The 19,766-nt window shown below is 45.5% G+C and overlaps 1 protein-coding gene across 1 annotated transcript in view; it reads right to left on the reverse strand.

Annotated features, from left to right (window-relative positions):
- Positions 1-3,694: 3,694 nt before the first annotated feature.
- Positions 3,695-19,766, reverse strand: part of TMC2 (transmembrane channel like 2) — a 43,575-nt gene continuing 27,503 nt past the window's right edge. Inside the window, exons 16-20 of the mRNA XM_038761857.1 lie at positions 18,612-18,851; positions 15,246-15,371; positions 12,268-12,346; positions 10,196-10,313; positions 3,695-3,921 (exon numbers count right to left, since the gene is read on the reverse strand). Coding sequence (XP_038617785.1) covers positions 3,695-3,921; positions 10,196-10,313; positions 12,268-12,346; positions 15,246-15,371; positions 18,612-18,851 — 790 coding nt within the window. The remainder of the gene's footprint in view (positions 3,922-10,195; positions 10,314-12,267; positions 12,347-15,245; positions 15,372-18,611; positions 18,852-19,766) is intronic.

Here is a 19,766-nt window from a genome sequence, read left to right on the forward strand (position 1 = left end):
ATCTCCAGTCAGCTAAACATCATCATAAGAGGGCCTGAGTGGTGTTTTCTATCAGGCTTTTAAAAAGAAACCAACTGCAGGTGGCACTGGTGAGCTGTGAGCATCACCACCGGCTCTTGCATGGAACTTGAGAGAACTTCAGCGGCCTGAGCTCTGGGCCAACAGCTGGTGGCATTGGTGAGCTTTGAGCATTACCACCAGCGCTTGCGTGGAGTGTTTTAGACCTCCCAGCGGCCTGAGCTCTGTGCCCCATCCACCACTGGTTTATCTACAGAGTTCAGCAGCATTGCTCTCTGCCACTGACCCTGCATCCTTGGCCCACAACATCCCATCTGAGCCCAGGGATTCTGTCTCAGGGAACTGAAGCTGTGTGGCCTAGGGGAAAATCTCTGGGCCTGGCCTTGCCCTTTCCTACTTCACTCAGCGCTTAGGACAGTGCCTTGCGCATAGTAGGCGCTTAACAAATACCATTATTATTATTCACTTCGCCCCTCTCCTACAAAAGCTCAGCCAGGACACTTAGCTCCTGTACCTCAAATTCATCTTACTCGCTGCCAACCTCTCTCCCATACCCTGCCTCTGGGCTGGAATGCACCTCGATATCTTCCCCTTTCAAAGCTTTATTAAAGACATATCTTTAATAAGACCCAAGAGGTCTTCCCTGACTTCCTTCCCCTTCTCCTACTCATTTCTATGCTGCTTTCACTTGCTCATTTAATTCATCCCCCACCCCGTGATGGCCCCACAAGTACTTATGTACATATCTGTAATTTTGTATATTTATATTAATGGCTGTCTCCCCTTCTAGACTGTAAGCTCACTGTGAACAGGGGACATGTCCGTTACACTGTTCTGTTGTACTCTCCCAAGTATTAATACAGTGCTCTGCACATAGTAAGTGCAAAATAAATAATAATAATAATAATAATGGTTTTAAGCACCTCATTCAATCGTATTTATTTAGCGCTTACTGTGTGCAGAGCACTGTACTAAGCACTTAGGAAGTATACTATGTGCCAAGCAGCATGGCTCAATGGAAAGAGCATGGCTTTGGAGTCAGAGGTCAAGGGTTCAAAGCCCGGCTTGGCCACTTGTCAGTTGGGTGACTTTGTGTCACTTCACTTCTCTATGCCTCAGTTATCTCATCTGTAAAATGGGGATTGAGACTGTGAGCCCCATGTGGGACAATCTGATCACCATGTAACCTTCCCAGCACTTAGAACAGTGCTTTGCACATAGTAAGCGCTTAATAAATGCCATAAAAAAGCACTGTACTAAGCGCAGGGGTGGATACTAGCAAATAGGGTAGAACACAGTCTCTGTTTCACATGAGGCTCACAGTCTCAATCCCCATTTTACAGATGAGGTAACTGAGACACAGAGAAGTGAAATGACTTGCCCAAGGTCACACAGCAGACAAGTGGCAGAGATGGAATTAGAACCCATGACCTTCTGATTCCCAGGACCATGCTCTATCCACTATGCCAGGCTGCTTCTATTGATTGATTGAATGACTTACCCTCCCCCCCGCCACCTTTTTAAAATGGTATTTGTTAAGCACTTACTATGTGTCAAACACTTTTCTAAATGCTGGGGTAGATACAAGTGAATTATGTTGGACAAAATACCTGTCCTGTATGGGACTCACAGTCTACATAGAAGGGAGAGCAGGACCTCGGGCAAGTCATTTCATTCATTCAATCGTATTTGTGCACTTACTGTGTGCAGAGCACTGTACTAAGCGCTTGGGAAGTATAAGTCAGCAACACATAGAGACGGCCCCTACCCAACAATGGGCTCACAGTCTAGAAGGGGGAGACAGACAACTAAACAAAACATGTAGATGGGTGTCAAAACCATCAGAATAAATAGAATTATAGCTGTATGCATCTCATTAATAAAAGAGAGTAGTAAATATGTACAAGTAAAATAAATAGAGTAATAAATAGGTACAAGTATATACAGGTGCTGTAGGGTGGGGGGGTGCGATGGAGTGGGGAGGAGAAGAGGAAAAAGGGGGCTCAGTCTGGGAAGGTCTCAGGCCTGAGAGAAGGACCTGGGTTCTAATCCCAGCTCCACCCCTACTCTGCTGGGTGACCTTGAGAAAGTCACTTCACTTCTATATGCTTCAGTTACCTCATCTGTGAAATGAGGATGAAGACTGTGAGACCCATATAGGACAGGGACTGTGTCTAACCTGATTACTTTAAATCTACCCCAGCATTTAGATCACTGCCTGGTACATAGTAAGTCAATAACAAATACCATAGAAAAGAATGAACAGAAAAATGATGCTAAATTTGTGGTCTGGTCCTTATCCCCCTCCTGAAGGATATTAAATTGAGAGAGAGGCAGAGAGAAACTGAGTCCTGAAAGCATCTCCCTATGCTGGTGAAAATTAAACTTAAGGTGTCATCGTGAGGGGGCAGCTGATGGTTTTGAGAATTCTTGAAATTTAATAATCCTTTTATTTAATAATAATAATAATAATAATAATAATGACACTTGTTAAGCACTTACTATGTACAAAGCACTGTTCTAAGCGCTGGGGAGGATACAAGGTGATCAGGTTGTCCCATGGGTGGCTCACAGCCTTAATCCCCATTTTACAGATAAGGTAACCAAGGCACAGAGAAGTTAAGTGACTTGCCCGAAGGAGCCGGAATTAGAACCCATGACCTCTGACTCCCAAGCCTGGGCTCTTTCCACTGAGCCATGCTGCTTCCCTTATTTAAAAGTAATCAATGTTAACTGATGTTAACCACCAATAAAAGAGAGAAAATCTGTCTACTTTGGGGCTACTGAAGTAAAACCATTGTTTCCCCTGCCACCCCCTCAGAAAAAAAGAGGGAAAAGTAGTCTGCTTGGAGGCCATTGTACTGAAGTGAGACTGTGAATCATTAGGGTGATTAGTGACTGCCCAAGAGGCAAAAATGAGTGTCAAAAAGTCAGAGATCCAGAAGAGATGGTGAAAACCTCTGGAATTTGGGAACTTTCAAGTCTCTAGATTCAAGGTGGAGAGAGTTCCTTCTCTTCCCCTCCTTTTCCTTCATTCCCCCCGTTCACTTCAGCTGGAACCAGAGGAGAAACCAGACCCCCAAGATAATGCCTCTTTTCTGCCTTTGTTGCCATCTTAAAGTGGAATCAACAACTCTTTGGGTTTGCCATGGAGAAGGGTCTGGAGGTAGGATTTCAGAGCCTGGAGTGGAAGAGAAGAGAAATGGGGCTGGGAGTCAGAAGGACCTGGGTTCTAATCCTGGCTCCGCCACTTATCAGCCGTGTGACTTTGGGCAGCTCACTTAACTTCTCTGTGCTCATCTGTAAAATGGGGATTAAGAGTGTGAGCATCATGTGGGACAAGGACTGTGTCCAACCTGATAAGCCAGTGTCTACCCCAGCGATTAGTAGAGTGCCTGGCACATCATAAGCACTTAATAAATATGATTTTAAAAGTCACTTAACTCCTCTGTGCCTGTTACCTCATCTGTAAAATGGGAATAAAGACTTGAGACTCATGTGGGAAAAGGAGTGTGTCCATCCTCATTAGTTTGTCTCTACCCCAGAGCTTAGTACAGTGCCTGGCACATAGTAGCGCTTAACAATTTTATGATAAAAAAAGAGAGAGAATGTGTTCCCGATCACGGGAAACTGACACAATTACCAATGTCCCTCATGTCCCCTCATATCCTAGGGGTCATGGGTCAGGAGTCCCCTGGGCCTTCCCAGAAAGCCGTGGCCCTGGTAAGGAATGGGGTTGGAACTGGTTAGGGGAGGTGGCCTGGGGCCGAGAGCCGGGGTCATGGGTCACAACCAGGTGGAGGGTCACAGGCATCTTTGCTCCTCTTCCTGAGCTGGCAATCCTGGGTTTCTGGCCCTCTCTCCGTGCCGACAGCTGCTTATCGAGAGTGTCCGTCTTGTTCTCTTGAGGCAGCAAACCGAGGGGGAGAAAGAGGACAGAAGAATTAAGACTTTAGGGTGTCATTTTCAGGGGTTCTCTAATTTTTGAGGGCATTTGCTAAGCACCTGCTATATGACAGGTACTAGACTTAGAGAAGCAGCGTGGTTCAGTGGAAAGAGCCTGGGCTTTGGAGTCAGAGCTCATGGGTTTAAATCCCGGCTCTGCCAATTGTCAGCTTTGTGACTTTGGGCAAGTCACTTAACTTCTCTGTGCCTCAGTTACCTCATCTGTAAAATGGGAATTGAGACTGTGAGCCCCCCGTGGGACAACCTGATCACCTTATAACCGCCCCAGTGCTTGGAACAGTGCTTTGCACATAGTGCTTAATAAATGTCATTATTATTATTATACTAAGCACTGGGGTAGATACATGGTGATAGAGTTAGACACTGTCCAGATCCCACATGGGGTTCAGAGTCTTCATCCCCGTTTTACAGATGAGGGTACTGAGGCACAGAGAAGTGAAGTGATTTGCCCAAGGAAACACAGCAGACATAAGGCAAAGCTGGGGTTAGAACACAGGCCTGTGTTCCTCCCACTAGGCCATGCTGCTTCTCTTAACTCCTTGTGGGCAGAGAATGTGTCCACCAACTCTCTTATGTTGTACTCTCCTGAGCTCTTTGTATAGTGCTCTGGACACAGCACTCAGTAAATAAGAAGAATCAATTAATTGATCCCATCCCTCTCTTCCCCTCAGAAACATGTAATCTTCTTTCACACGGGAGCAGTCTTAGCTCAGCTGTGCCTGGACAAGGGACCTGCCTCAATGCATTCATTCATTCATTCATTCAATCATATTTATTGAGCACTTACAGAGTGCAGAGCACTGTACTAAGTGCTTGGGAAGTGCAAGTCTGCATCTCATCTAGTGCCATCAGAACTGTTCCAATAGAACAAGGACACAAATTTACCGAGTATCTGTATATGTTGTTCTGTTGATTTCCATATTTTCACTTGATACATTCATTCATTCAATCGTATTTATTGAGCTCTTACTGTGTGCAGAGCATTGCACTAAGTGCTTGGGAGAGTATAATACAACAATAAACAGACACATTCCCCGTGCAGATAATAGTATTTGTTAAGCACTTACTATGTGCCAGGCACTGTACTAAGCCCTGGGGTAGCTTACTATGTGCAAAGCACTGTTCTAAGATAATCGGGTCAGATGCAGTCCCTGTCCCACATAGGGCTCACAGTCTCAGTGTTCATTTTACAGGTGAGGTAACTGAGACACAGAGAAATGATGTGACTTGCCCAAGGTTACACAGCATACAAGTGGCAGAGCTGGGATTAGAACCCATGTCCTTTGACTCCCAAGCCTGTGCTCTTTCCCTTAGGCTATGCCAACACTGAAAGTGATTTACAAAATGAATCAGCATCTCCTCACGTGACTGTATATAAGCCAGGGCTGGGCAGTAGCGGCATGGAAGAGAGTTGAAGGTGGAGACTCAAGTTTACTGCATGGTGGGAGGCAATGGTAAACCGATTCCGTGTTTTTACCAAGAAAACTCTATGGATACACTACCAGAACGATTGCAGATGGAGAGCGGGGCGTTCTGGGAGAGATGTGCCTTTTGCATTGCTATGGGTCGGAAACGATTCGACAGCATAAGACAAGATAAGACAAGGGCCACTGAAGAGGTGGAGAGAGGTTGGGATGTGTTAGCCTGAAGGGGCCAGGACTCAGTTTCTTAACTAGTCCTTGAATTTAGGGCTACGTCTAGGACCTTAGATCAGCTAGTCTGGGGAAAGTCCTCCCGGAGAAATGATGTTGCTCCCTGATCCATTACTCTCTGTTCTTAGTAACAATAATGATAATTGTGGTATTTAAGTGTTCACTATGTGCCTGGCACTGATAATTGTGGTATTTAAGTACTCACTATGTGCCTGCCACTGTACTAAACACTGTGGTGGATACCAACAAATCAGGAAGGACAGAGTCCCTGTCCCACATGGGGCTCACAATCTTAATCCTCATTTCACAGGTGAGGTAACTGAGGTACAGGGAAATGAAGTGACTTGTCTAAGGTCACACAGCAAAGTGGTGGAACTGGGGTAGGAACTCGTGTCCTCCCAGGGCCGTGATTTATACATTAAGCCACACTGCTTCCTAAAAATTATGATGGCAGCGGTGAACACGCTACACAGTGAGGAGTAAACATATGAGAAGTGGTATGGCCTAGTGGAGAGAGCATGGGTCTGAGAATCAAAGGACCTGGGTCTTAATCCTGGCTCTACCACTTATCTGGACCGTCCCTATATGTTGCCAACTTGTACTTCCCACGCGCTTAGTACAGTGCTCTGCACACAGTAAGTGCTCAATAAATATGATTGGTTGATATCTGATGTGTGACTTTGGGCAAGTCACTTTAACTTCTCTGTGTCTCAGTTTCTTCAGCTTTGAAATGGTGATTCCATACCTGTTTCCCCCTCCTATTAAGACTGTGAGCCCCTTGTGGGACAGGGCCTGTGTTCAACCAGATTAACTGTAGCTATCCCAGAGTTTAGAACAGTGCTTGGCACATAGTAAGTGCTTAACAAACATAATAATGATGATTATGTTAATTATAACAAGAACAATAATATATAATTTGTTCACACAAGAAGTTCACTAAAAATATCACCGGGTTCAATAGAGGCCTTGATATATCCATGAATGTATGATCTATGATGGGCTAGTGGAGAGAGCTTTAGGGACATTTTCTCTCTCAATCAATCAGTCATATTTACTGAGTGCTTACAGTGTGCAGAGCACTGTACTATGTTCTTGGAAGAACATAATGTAACAGAGTTGGTAGACACGTTCCCTGCCCACACATGCTTACGGTCCAGAGAGGGAGACAGACATTAGTATAAATAAATTACAGAGAAGTACAAAAGTGCTGTGGGGCTGAGGGATGAGTGAAAAAAGGGAGCAAATCCAAGGGCAAGGGTGATGCAGAAGGGAGTAACAGAAGAGGAAATGAGGATGAAGCAGCATGGCGTTGTGCGGAGAGCATAGGTCTGGGACTCAGAAGGTCATAGGTTCTAATCCTGGCTCTGCCAAGTGTCTGCTGTGTGACCTTGGGCAAGTCACTTCACTTCTCTGTGCCTCAGTTATCTCATCTGTAAAATGGGGATTGAGACTGTGAGCCTCCGTGGGACAGGGACTGTGTTAACCCGATTTGCTTGTACCCACCCCAGCACTTGGAACAGTGCCTGGCACATAGTAAGTGCATGGCAAATACTATAATTATTATCATTGAAGCAGTTTGGCTCAGTGGAAAGAGCACGGGCTTGGGAGTCAGAGTTCATGGGTTCTAATCCCAGCTCTGCCATATGTCTGCTGTGTGACCTTGGGCAAGTCACTTCACTTCTCTGAGCCTCAGTTACCTCATCTGTAAAATGGAGTTTAAGACTGTGAGCCCCATGTGGGACAATCTGATTACCTTGTATCCCCCCAGTGCTTAGAACAGTGCATGGCACATAGTAAGCACTTAACAAATGTCATCATTATTATTATCATTATTATTATTATTATTATTATTATTAAACTCCGTGAGTGCAGGAATCACACCTCTTATTCTCTCTCAATAGAACAGTGATCTGTAGAGAAAGGGCTCAATAAATTCTACCGATGGATTGCCCATCAGTAAGGATAAGGATAGACTGTGAGGATAAGGATAAGGATAGACTTTTAGACTGTGAGCCCACTGTTGGGTAGGGACTGTCTCTATATGTTACCAATTTGTACTTCCCAAGCGCTTAGTACAGTGCTCTGCACATAGTAAGCGCTCAATAAATACGATTGATGATGATGATGATAAGGATGGGTGATCAAGAAGGGTAAACATGGCCCAATTCCAACAACAATTTATAAAATCATTGTTGAAGTCAGGATTCTGGGCTGGGTGGATCTCTTCTTCTGCCTTCCATTGTTCTGATCCAAAATTGGCATTGTGCTTGATTTTATGACATCCCTTCAGCATGAAAAGAATCAGCGTCTTTTCAGCCAGGCATTTTTTCTGTTTTCCAATTTCTCCACTTAAGCAATGATTGGCTAAGTAGTCTGCAGAAACTCTTGAAAGTTGTTGAGTTGATTCTTTTTTTTTACCCAAACCAATAAATGGAGAGAAACAGTGCACTGGATTTTCTAGGATATGTATATTTTCTGCATCAGAATCTGGAGGGTTATGCCAAGTTAAAGGTAGAGGGCCAGGGGTGGAGGGGAAATGAACAAAGCTCTGTTTATAAAGGGAAATTGGCTTGTTAGAGCCAGGTCAGGAAAGGTGGGGTGTGGAGAAAAGGAAGGAAATTTGGAGGAGGCACCAGGAATGGCAAAGAAGATTCGGCTTGTGGATGGGAATGGGATGAGGGGGAGGATGTGGCTAGGAATGAGGACTAGGGAAGGTCTAGGATGGGACTAAGAATGGGCTGAGTCGAGAATTCCCAGGAATGTCATTTGAGGGCCTCTGCTACTAAACAAAACCAGGAGAGTGGCAGCTAAACTGATCCAGGTCTCTGACAAATAGGACTGTCGATTGTCTAATAAAAGTAACAACAATAATAACAGTAATAATAATAGTCTAAGAGGGAGAGAAAATGATTTTCTCCATCTACACCCACTCCCTTATACATCTCATTCACTTCCACAGCTTTAACTACCTTGTCTACACAGATGATCCCTAAATCTACGTTTCCAGCCCTGGTCTCTCTCCTATGCAGTTTTGTATTGCCTCCTGCTTTCAGGACAGCTCTACTTGAAAGTCCCACCAACGCCTTAAACTTAGCATGTACAAAACCAAACTCCTCATATTCTCTCCCCATGACTTTTCCAACGGTGTAGGAGAACACTAGCATCCTCCCTGTCTCACGAGCCCAAGACCTTGGCGTTAGCCTCGACTCACCTCTCTCTTATTCGATCTGTCACCAAATTCTGTCAGTTCTACCTTCAAAACACTGTTAAAATCCACCCCGTCCTGCCATCCAAACTGCTACCAAGTTGATCCAAGCACTTGTCTTATCCTGCTTTGACTTCTGCATCTGCCTCCTCGCCGTCTACCCAGCCTCCTGTCTTTCCCCACTCCAGTCCATACTTCACTCTGCTGCCCAGATCACTTTTTTTTTACAAAACGATTTGGCCAATCTTTCCCCACTCCTTAAGAACCTCCAGTGGTTGCGCATCAAATAAAAACTCCTTACCATAGACTTTAAAGCGCTCAATTACCTTAACCCCATCTCCTTTATTTCCCTGATATCCTACTACAACACAGGAAGCAAACTTCACTTCTCTAATGCCAACCTACTCACTGTATCTCTAGCTCATCTACCTCTCTGCTGACTACTTGCCAACATCCTGCCTCTGGCCTGAAATACCCTCCTTCTTCATATCGAGTGAACAATCGCTTTCCCCACCTTCAAAAGCACCTCTTCTCCAGGAGGCCTTCCCCAACTGAGCCCTCATTTCCCCCTTTCTTACTCCCTTCTGCATCACCCTTTCACTTATATTTGCTTCCTTTATTCACCCCACCCTCAGGACCACTACACTTGTGTACATATCGGTATTTTATTTATTTATATCAATGTCTGTCTCACCCTCTAAACTGTAAGCTAGTTGTGAGTGGAGAATGCAGCTACCAACACTGTTATATTGTACCTCCCCAGTGCTTAACATAGTGTTCTGCGCACAGTAAGTGCTCAATGAATACAATTCATTGATTGATTGAAGACTCATTTTATAGTTGAGGAAATTGACAGATGGTAATTTGTCCAAGTTCATATAGCAGGCAAGTGGCAGAGCCAGAATTACAACCCAGGTGCTTTGGCTCCCAGGCCTGTGCTCTTTCTTCTAGGCCACACTGTTGGAGATGGTTCCTTATTCTGCTACCTTAATAATAATAATAATGATGGCATTTATTAAGCACTTACTGTGTGCAAAACACTGTTCTAAGTGCTGGGGAGGTTACAAGGTGATCAGGTTGTCTCCCGGGGGGCTCACAGTCTTAATCTCCATTTTACAAATGAGGTAACTGAGGCCCAGAGAACTGAAGTGACTTGCCTAAAGTCACACAGCTGACAAGTGACGGAGCCAGGATTTGAACCCATGACCTCTAACTCCAGAGCCTGGGCTTGTCCTAGGTTCCAATCAAGTCGAGCTGGAAACATGGACACTCAGTCATCCCACTTTGAATAACCCAAACTCCATCTCTCCCCAGGAATTGCACTCTCAAATCCGAAAGCTCTGGATTCATTTACCTTCCTTGGAAGGGCGGAGTTGACCAGCATTTTGTAAATTGTTTGCGAATGTTCCCCCTGAACCTTGCGCTGCACAACCGCCTTTGGTAGACTTTTTGCTTTTCTCAACCTCGCGAAGCTGCAGAGAGAAAATATAGTGGGATCCACATGGGTTTGCTTCTGGGGGTGGCAGAAAGGACAGACTGGTTTTGTTATCAAGAGGTGGAGCAAATGAGGAGTTTTCCTAAAATCCACCCTCTACCTCCCTTCTTACCCCATCCTAAAGCCAAATCAGGGCTTTGAAGAGGCCCTGAGGATGCTAGGGATCAAAGTTTCTGGACACGGGGCTCAGAACTGAGGACTCGCTTAGTGTATTCATCATCAACACGTGGAAGTGGACAGTGGATAGTGCTCTCGCAACGAGGTGGCCTGGCCCTGATTCCAGGTTGCCAAGGGTGACCAGGCAGAGCTGAGAAAGTGTCTAGTTTCTTGAGAGGAAAACAGTGAGAATTGGAAAAATTGGTCAGAGTTCTTTTCTTTGAAATAGAACAGGAGATGCCTCTAGTGTTGTTAGCCACAGCTGATGAAACACCTGCCTGTTTTTTTTGATGGCACTCATTCCTGATGCATTTATCAGTCAATCGATCATACTTATTGAGTGCTGCCTGTGTGAAGAGCACTACTGAGCACTGGAGAGTGTATACTGAAACACAGCTGGTTGGCATGTTCCCTGCCCACAGCGAGCTTGCAGTCCAGAGGGGAAAATAATATTTGTTAAACACTGTGTGCCAAGCACTGTACTAAGCACTGGGGTAAGTTCAAGATAATCAGGTCCCTCAGGGGGACTATAGTCTAAGTAGGAGGAAGAACAAGGATTGAATCCTCATTTTGTGGCTGAGGGAACTGAGGCATAGTGAAGTGAAGTGACTTGCCCAAGGTCACACAGCAGACAGGTGGTAGAGCTGGAATCAGAACTCAGGTTCTCAGACTCCGAGGCCCATGTTCTTTCCACTAGGCCATGATGCTGGGATATTGAGTTTATCATGTTTGCAAAGTGGACCAGTCCAATGACACTCCAATCCTCTTTAGTGTGAACTAAAACTGCTGCTCGTGCTAAGTGGAGATCACTATTATAATCTGTTTCATCATATAATTATAATAATTATATCACCTCTAGATAGTCTCCACCTCTAGACTGTTAGGTCATTATGGGCAGAGAATATGTCTGCTAATTCTGTTGACTTCTACTCTCCCAAGTGCTTAGTATAGTGCCCTGCACATAAGTGCTTAATAAATACCATTCATTGACTGATAATCAATCTCTCGTGGGCCTCAGAAGAAGAGCCCCTTGTGGGTGAGGACCATATCTACCAACTCTGTTATATTGTCCTCTCCCAAATGCTTAGTATAGTGCTCAGCACCTAGTGAGCGCTCATGATTAATTGATCAATAAGGATGAACCGGGTGATAGACATTTGGAACATGATATTTCCGTTGTTGGGTAGGGACCATCTCTATGTGTTGCCGACTTGTACTTCCCAAGCACTTATTACAGTGCTCTGCACACAGTAAGCGCTCAATAAATATGATTGAATGAATGACTATTTGACAAAAGAAGAGCACTTCAGTTTACCTCTCTGGGCAATTGGAGCACATTAGGGAATGGGTCTAAAAAAAATAATAGTATTTATTAAGCGCTTATATGTGCCAATCACTGTTCTAAGAGCTGGGGTAGATAAAAGTTAATCAGGTTGAATACAGTCCCTGTCCCACATGGGGTTCACACCAATTAAGTGCTTGAGAGAGTACAATATGACAGAATTGGTGTGAACCTCATGTCGGACAGGGACCGTACTCAACCTGATTAAGCATTTGGGAGCATACAACATAACAGAGTTGGTAGATATGAAGCGCTCAAATACCACTGATTGATCAGTTTTAAGAATGCCTTTTCCTCCACCTTGCAGAGTGGACCCACAGGGAACGTATCTGTTTATTATCTATTGTACTCTCCCAGGTGCTTAGAACACTGCTTCAAACACAGTAAGTGCTCAATAAATACGACTGAATGGAGGAATGAACGAGCTACAAACCCCTTGGATTTTCTTCCTCAATTCTGCGTTGGCACGAGCGAGACCTTCAGAGACCGAATTCAGATAGTAGATGGCCAAGCTGCAAGAACAAAATCATTGTTGAGATTGGACTCCACTGGCAAATGCCAGATTGTACAAAGAATTGTACCTCCCCCAAGTCAGTCTGCCCATCAATCGAGTTAATTGAGCATTTACTGTGTGCAGCACACTGTTCTAAGCACTTGGGAGAGTACATAGAACAATATAACAGACACATTCCCAGCCCACAAACTAGAGACAGACATTAATACAATAAATTACAGATTTGTACATAAAAGCTGTGGGGCTGGGAGGAGGGATGAATAAAGGTAAACAGTCAGGGCGATGCAGAAGGGAGTGGAAGAAGAGGAAAGGTGGGCTTAATCTGGGAAGGCCTTTTGGAGGAGATGTGCCTTCAATAAGGCTTTGAAGAGGGGGACTGGTCCTCCCCCTCCACCCCCTGCCCACCTCCAGGAGACTTAGCGTAACACCTAGAAACCAGATTTGTCACCGAGACAGAATTATGACCCCGCCAGCTGCGGTGCAGCTGGGACTCTAGCTCTCTCTTCCAGGAGGCTAAGCGTCTGTCTCTGGCTGACGCATTGCAGAAGATCTGCTAGAAGGACAAGTCTTTTCAATGCCAGACTGCGATTTGTGCAACCTGTCTGCATGTCTCCCACCTGCGTACGAACGATAACTGGGAGGCAGACCTTGGTCTGGGGCTGAGGGAGGCCAAACTAGAATAGATTTGGCTTTGGACTTGATTCAGTCAGTCAATCATAATTATTGAGCGCTTATTGTGTGCAGAGCACTGTGCTAAGTGCTTGGGAGGGTACATTCCAACAATATAGATGCATTTCTTGCCCACAACGAGCTCACAAGTCTAGAATCTAGACAGACTGGACTGTCTAGGGAGTGGAGATGGCAGAAAGCAAAGCATCTTCTCTGGAAGAGAAGGTTGCTAGGAGGAGGGAAAGTAGAAAGACTAAGCTGGCTCTCAGATGCTGATTAAAGATTAAAAAAAGAGAAATCAAATGACATTTGGCTTAGTATCTAGGACACTGGCCTGGGAATCCTAAACCCGGCTCTGCCACTTGTCTGCTGTGGGACCTTGGGTAAGTTGCTTCACTTCTCTGTGCCTCAGATCCCTCATCTAAAAAATGGAGATTAAGACTGTGAGGCTTATGTGGGACAGGGACTGTGTCCAACCTGATTAACTTGAATCCACCCCAGGTCTTAGTAAGTGCCTGGCACATAGTAAGTGCTTAACACATCCCATAAAATATGGTTTCTTTCTTTGAGGGACTCCTACAGTTGTCAGTTGGTGTCAGAGATAGACGTTTCACCTGGTGGGCCCTCCTTCACCAATACTGGCTGTCCTAGTTAGGTACTGGTTAAAATTAACTCCAGTCAGCGACAGGTGTGATATCCTGGCTTTCTCACAGGTAGGTGAACAGTGGCACTGAGGCATAAGGTCTAAGGGCTCGAGGGAAGTGGGAGCACGGGAGAAAATTCAACTCATTTCTGACTGGCACAATGAATCGACTCCATCCACTGATAGAGGTAGAATTTAGCCTTTTAGTCATGTGTGAACTGCAAATACGTTTGCAGGTGTTCCACTGCCAAGAAGCTGCATGGCCTAGTGGATAGACCAAGGCTTGGGAGTCAGAGGATCTGGGTTTTAATCCTACCCTGCCTCTTGTCTGCTGCGTGACCTTGGGTGAACTTCTCTGTACCTCAGTTACCTCATCTGTAAAATGGGGACCAAGATTGTGAGCCCCATGTGGGACATGGACTGTGTCCAACTGATTAGTTTGCATCTACCCCAGTGCTTACTAGGGCCTGGTACATAGTACGTGCTTGACAAATACCATTAAAAAAAAATAACATGAAAAAAAAGGAGTGGCCCCAGCAATCTGCCTTGATTTGCATTTCTTTAATGGGTTTTTGATTAACTTTTTCTCACTGCAGAGGAACACTTCTAGACTGTAAGATTGTTTCTAGATTGGAAGCTTGTCTTGGGCAGGGAATGTATCTGTTTATTGTTCTAGAGTACTCTCCCAAGTGCTTAGTACAGTCCTTTGCAAGCAGGAATTGCTCAAGAAATATGATTGAATGAATTTATTTGTCCACCACCCCAGTGGGCATTGAGCTAATATTCCTCTCCCAGACCAGCACTGAGACTGGTTCGTGCAGTTTTAGAGGAAGGGACAGATCTGAGACTGCCAGCCAGCCAGAACTACTGTTGGGTCCACAACAGGAGAGCTAGTGCTCTGCACACAGCAGGCACTCAATAAATACAGTTGAATTGAATGAATGAATAAATAACCAGTGAGGCTGGCTGAATTTCCTATGGTGGACTGACTTCCAGCTGACCTGAAAAAGCGATCATCATTTTAACAAGGGCTTTCTGCTATCTATGTTTGTTCTTCAGTTCTGCTAGGGAACAGGGATCTGAGGATGAGGAAGGAAAGATGGAAAAAGTGGCTCAGTTGGTGAGAGAGCCAGAGTGATCCAGTGGTCAAGGAATAGGGGCAGGGAGGAAGCATACCAGGTGGGGTGCCATGGTGAGATTCCAGGGAAGAGGGGCCCATGCCTCTCTCCTGCTGGCCCCCTTTGTCCCAGCCTTCGTTCCCAATTTTGGGAGCCGGGATCCATGGGAAGAGAGGAGGGACCAGGATCCTTCTCTATCTCATGAGAAAGTTGGGCGGCAGGGGAGGACCAGAGAAATGACCCAAATGATGCCCACAGAGTGTGGAGAATGGAAAGGTTCGGGCAGCACGGGGAGAGGAGGGCAGGTGGTACTACAACCAATAAGGTGAGGAAGCACAGGAGGACAGCTAACACCCCAACTATATTCTGAAGAAAGACTAGGACAACAAAAGCAAATTGCAGAAAGGAATCTGAGCCAGAGAAACAGCCCAAAACATCCCCACGGGCTGCATCAGTAGCCAACTTACACCATCAGTAGGATCACAGGGATGATCAGACCCGGATTGGCAATGTAGCCAAAGATCCTGCCGATAAAGGATGGGAAGTCGTTATCGATGGTCTCCTGGATGACATCGTACATCCGGTTCTTTCCACTGTGAAGGGAAAGGACCGGTTATAAACTGTGGAAACCTAGGGCTATTATCAATAATAATAATAATAATAATAATAACAATTGTGGTATTTAAGTGCTTCTATATACCAGGTACTGTTCTAAGCGTTAGGGTACATACAAGCTAATCAGTTTGGAGACAATCCATGTCCTACATGGGGCTCACAGCCTTAGTCCCCAATTTACAGATGAGGCAACTGAGGCATAGAGAAAATTAATTACTTGCCCAAGGTCACACAGCAGACAGATGGTGGAGCCGGGACAAGAACCCAAGAGTTTCTGACACCCAGGCCTGTGACCTTCTCTATCCACTAGCCCATGTGCACATCTGAATTTACAGTGTGTTTCTTCACTCCAACTAGCAGATAAATCAATCAGTGGTATTTAATGAGCACTCATGGTGTGCAGAGCACTGTGCTAAGTGCTTGAAGAGATAGGCCAGGCTACTGCATTGGGCTGTGCTGTCACGTCAAACTGACAACTTGGTGTGACAACATGGGCCCCTACGTCATTTGGCTCAAAAAACCCCTCCTTTCCTCAGTATTGTTTCCAAGGAATTAGGAGATAGTAATAATAATAATAATAATAATAATAATAATTATAATGGCTTTTAGTAAGCACGTACTACATGCAAAGCACTGTCCTAAGTGCTGGGGAGGTTACAAGGTGATCAGGTTGTCCCATGGGGGGCTCACAGTCTCAATCCCCATTTTACAGATGAGGTAACAGACACAGAGAAGTGAAGTGACCTGCCCAAAGTCACACAGCTGACAATTGGCAGAGCCGGGATTTGAACCCATAAGAAATGAAGTGGTGTTTACAGATGAGGAAACTGAAGCAGAGAGAAGTTAAGTGATTTTCTCGTGGTCACACTGCAGACCAGTGGCGCAGGTGGGATTAGAACTCAAGTCCTCCTGCCTGCTAGGCCCGAGTCTATCCACTAATCCACTCTGCTTCTCTAGGGCTTGGTCTGAGGCTGTCTTGTTCTGCAGTCAAATTAAAAATGAATGATTGCGCAGTTTAAAATAGATACCAGAAAACCTGCTTTAGCCTCGTTACAGCCAGTGAGTAACTGGGTGCTGGTTTGTGACAGCCAATTTAATAAGCCAGAGAAGAGCACTTTCCTCGCCCCTGGGCAGATCCATGCTACCTCTCATCATTAGCAGGAACACATCACCAGTTACCAAAGGTCAAATTTCCCCTTCTTTGCCTCCTGCACATGTCTCAGACTGAAGATGCCATTATTGAAGTAGTGAGGCCTAGTGGAAAGAGCATTTGCTTGGGAGTCAAAGGACCTGGATTCTAATCCTGACTCTGCCACTCTACCTTTTGAGTGACCCTGGACATGTCACTTAACTCCTCTCTGCCTCAGTTCCCTCATCTGCAAAATGGAGGTTCAGTGCCTGTTCTCCCTCCTAGTCAGATTGTGAGCCCCACTGTGAGACCTGATTATTTTGAATCTACCCCAGCGCTCAGTACAGTGGTTGGCATATAGTAGGTGCCTAACCAATACCACAACAATAATAAAAGTATCTGGCATTCCTGGTCTGATTAGAGCTTCATGGTGTTCCTGGTCAGGCCAGCCCCATCAGAAACACCACTTCTGACCTTCCAGCACATCAGGCTAAGTGGTTTGTTTCTTTGTTTTATGGTATTTTTTTTAATGGACTTTGTTAAGCGCTTACTATGTGCAAAGCACTGCTCTAAGCTCTGGGGGGATACACGGTGATCAAGTTGTCCCACGTGGGGCTCGCAGTCTTAATCCCCATTTCACAGATGAGGTAACTGAGGCCCAGAGAAGTTAAGTGACTTGCCCAAAGTCACCCAGCTGATAAGTGGTGGAGCCAGGATTAGAACCCAAGACCTCTGGCTCCCAAGCCCATGCTCTTTCCACTGAGCCATGCTGCTTCTCTTGTTAAGTGCTTACTATGCGTATAACACTGTTATAAGCACTGGGACAGATAAAAGTCAATTAGGTTGGAGACAGTCCCTGTCCCAGATGGGGCTCACAGTCTAAGTAGGAGGGAGAACAGGAGAACTGAGGCACAGAGGAGCCAAGCAACTTGTCCATGGTCACACAGTAATTGGCAAAGCAAGGATTAGAACCCAGGTCCTCTGACTCTCAGACTCATGCGCTTTTCACTCGCGCATGCTGCTTCCCTATACCAACGACTGATCAATGATCCTCCCTGAACCCTGAGATCTTTGGGCTGCTTTCCAGAGCAGGTCATTTGTAGGCCGGGACAGGAATGCAGCGGTGAAGAAAGGACTGGCATTATTCTTTGAAGCATTTTGTGGGCAGGGAACATACTACCAACTCTGATGTATTGTTCTCCCCCAATCGCTTAGTACAGTGCTCTGCACACAGTCAGCACTCAATAAATACCACTGATTGATTTGTATTGCCTGTAGAGGCCAGGAATAAGAGGATAAATGAATCAGGCAAATTCAGATCTGGCCATTCGATCCAACGGAAAGAAGAGGGAGGTAGAAGACTTGGCTTTTTTGTCTGGTTAAGCATTGATTCTCTGTGCGACCTTGGGTCAGTCACTCAAGTTCCCCAGGCCTCAGTAGAGCCCTTCCGTGGAATGGGGGATGCTAATATCTGTCTTTCCCTACCTCATGAGAGGTAAATATCATGAGAGGAAAGGGAAAAACCAGTTAAAGCACATTAAGTCGCTAAGGAGAGGCAGCGTGGCCTAATGGGTAAAATGTGGTCCCAAAAGTCAGATGGACCTGGGTTCTAATCTGAGCTCTGCCAACTGCCTGCTGTGTGACTTTGGGCAAGTCAATTCACTTATCTGCACCTCAGTTACCTCTCTCATAAAATGGAGATTAAGATTGTGAGCCCTATGTAGGACAGGGACTGTGTCCAATCTGATTTGCTGTAACCACCCCACGGCTTAGAGCAGTACCTGGTACCTAGTAAGCACTTAACAAATGTCATAATGATTATTATCATTAAATCCAATTATGCGTTTTTGAATTTTGCCTTAAGGCAGGTTCTTGGAGAATCTGTAGCACAATTGATTCTGAAATCCTCCATCCATGTTCAGGAGAAGGGTCAATTACAAACCATTCCATGAGTCAACTGTTCCATCCTCTTCCAAGTGAGGATGGAAAGCACAACGTCAGTACTCAAGGAATACCCTGAACTGATTGATGAGACCAAACCCGCGGTGCAAATCAACAAAGCACATGCTCTCCCTGGAAGATGCCATACCTGAAAGGACCACAGTCAAAGGAAGGAGGGAGGGACATGATGGTATAGGCCACAGGCAAGAGGCTGAGGAAGAGGATCAGCAGTAAAAGCCCCATGTAAAAGTTATTCGATTTGGAGGCCTTGAAAACCCTCGCATGCGGGACATTGCTGCTCATCACGGCCCAGCACTGAAAATACATGGATGTCAGTAAGCGCAGCACATTGATACCAATGAGACCAGGGGCGTAAAAGGAGCCCATCCTGGAAAAAAAGAAACAGAAGCCATTATCGTCATCAGGAAGGGAGGAGGATTTGAGCGGGACCTGTGGTAGGTGCAGAGGGGAGAGTCACAGGAATCGGAGATGAGGAGTTGCCCCAGGGGGAGAGCGAACTGATTCTAGAGAAGAAGTGGTCCAATTTATAGGACCCTCTTCATTAAAATAGTGGGGAGAGGAGGGAGAATTGGTGATTGTGGTGGGGATGAGGGTGTCAGGGAACCTTGAGTACCCCTACTGTCTAGGACTTTCTGCTGTAAACCAGGGGGAGTGCTTACAAAATTGATCTATCAGTGGCATTTATTGAGCGTTTATTATGTGCAAAGCACTTACTATGTACAGAGCACAAACTCCCTGAAGGCTGGCTCCGGTTAGGGGCAGAAAGTCTGAATTAATAATCATGATATTTGCTTAACTATTACTGTGTGCCCTGCGCTATTCTAAGTGCTGGGGTAGGTACAAGATGATCGGGTTGGACACAGTCCCTGCCCCTCATAAGGCTCACAGTCTTAATTTTCATTTAAAAAATGAGGGAACTGAGGCACAGAGAAGCAAAGTGACTTGCCCAAGTCCACATAGGGAGGTGGAGGAGTCGGGACTAGAACCCAGGCTCTTCTGATACCCAGGCTTGTGATCTATCCGCTAGGCCGTGCTCCTCGAATCCCAAAAGCCTAAAAACCTGGTTTCCTGCTCAGTGTATTCTAAGGGCTGAGGGAAATCTGGTCTGGAGACCTGAGTAGGGGAGAGGGAGTCAAAAGAAGAAACAGTGTGGTCTACTAGAAAGAGCACAGTCCTGGGAGTCAGGGGACCTGGGTTCTAATACCAGATCTATCACTTGCCTGCTGTGTGTCCTTGGGCAAGTCACTGAACATCTCTGGGTCTTAGTTTCCTCATCTGTTAA

The sequence above is a fragment of the Tachyglossus aculeatus genome, chromosome 2 (genome assembly GCF_015852505.1).
Source record: "Tachyglossus aculeatus isolate mTacAcu1 chromosome 2, mTacAcu1.pri, whole genome shotgun sequence".
NCBI classification, from domain to species: Eukaryota; Metazoa; Chordata; class Mammalia; order Monotremata; family Tachyglossidae; genus Tachyglossus; species Tachyglossus aculeatus.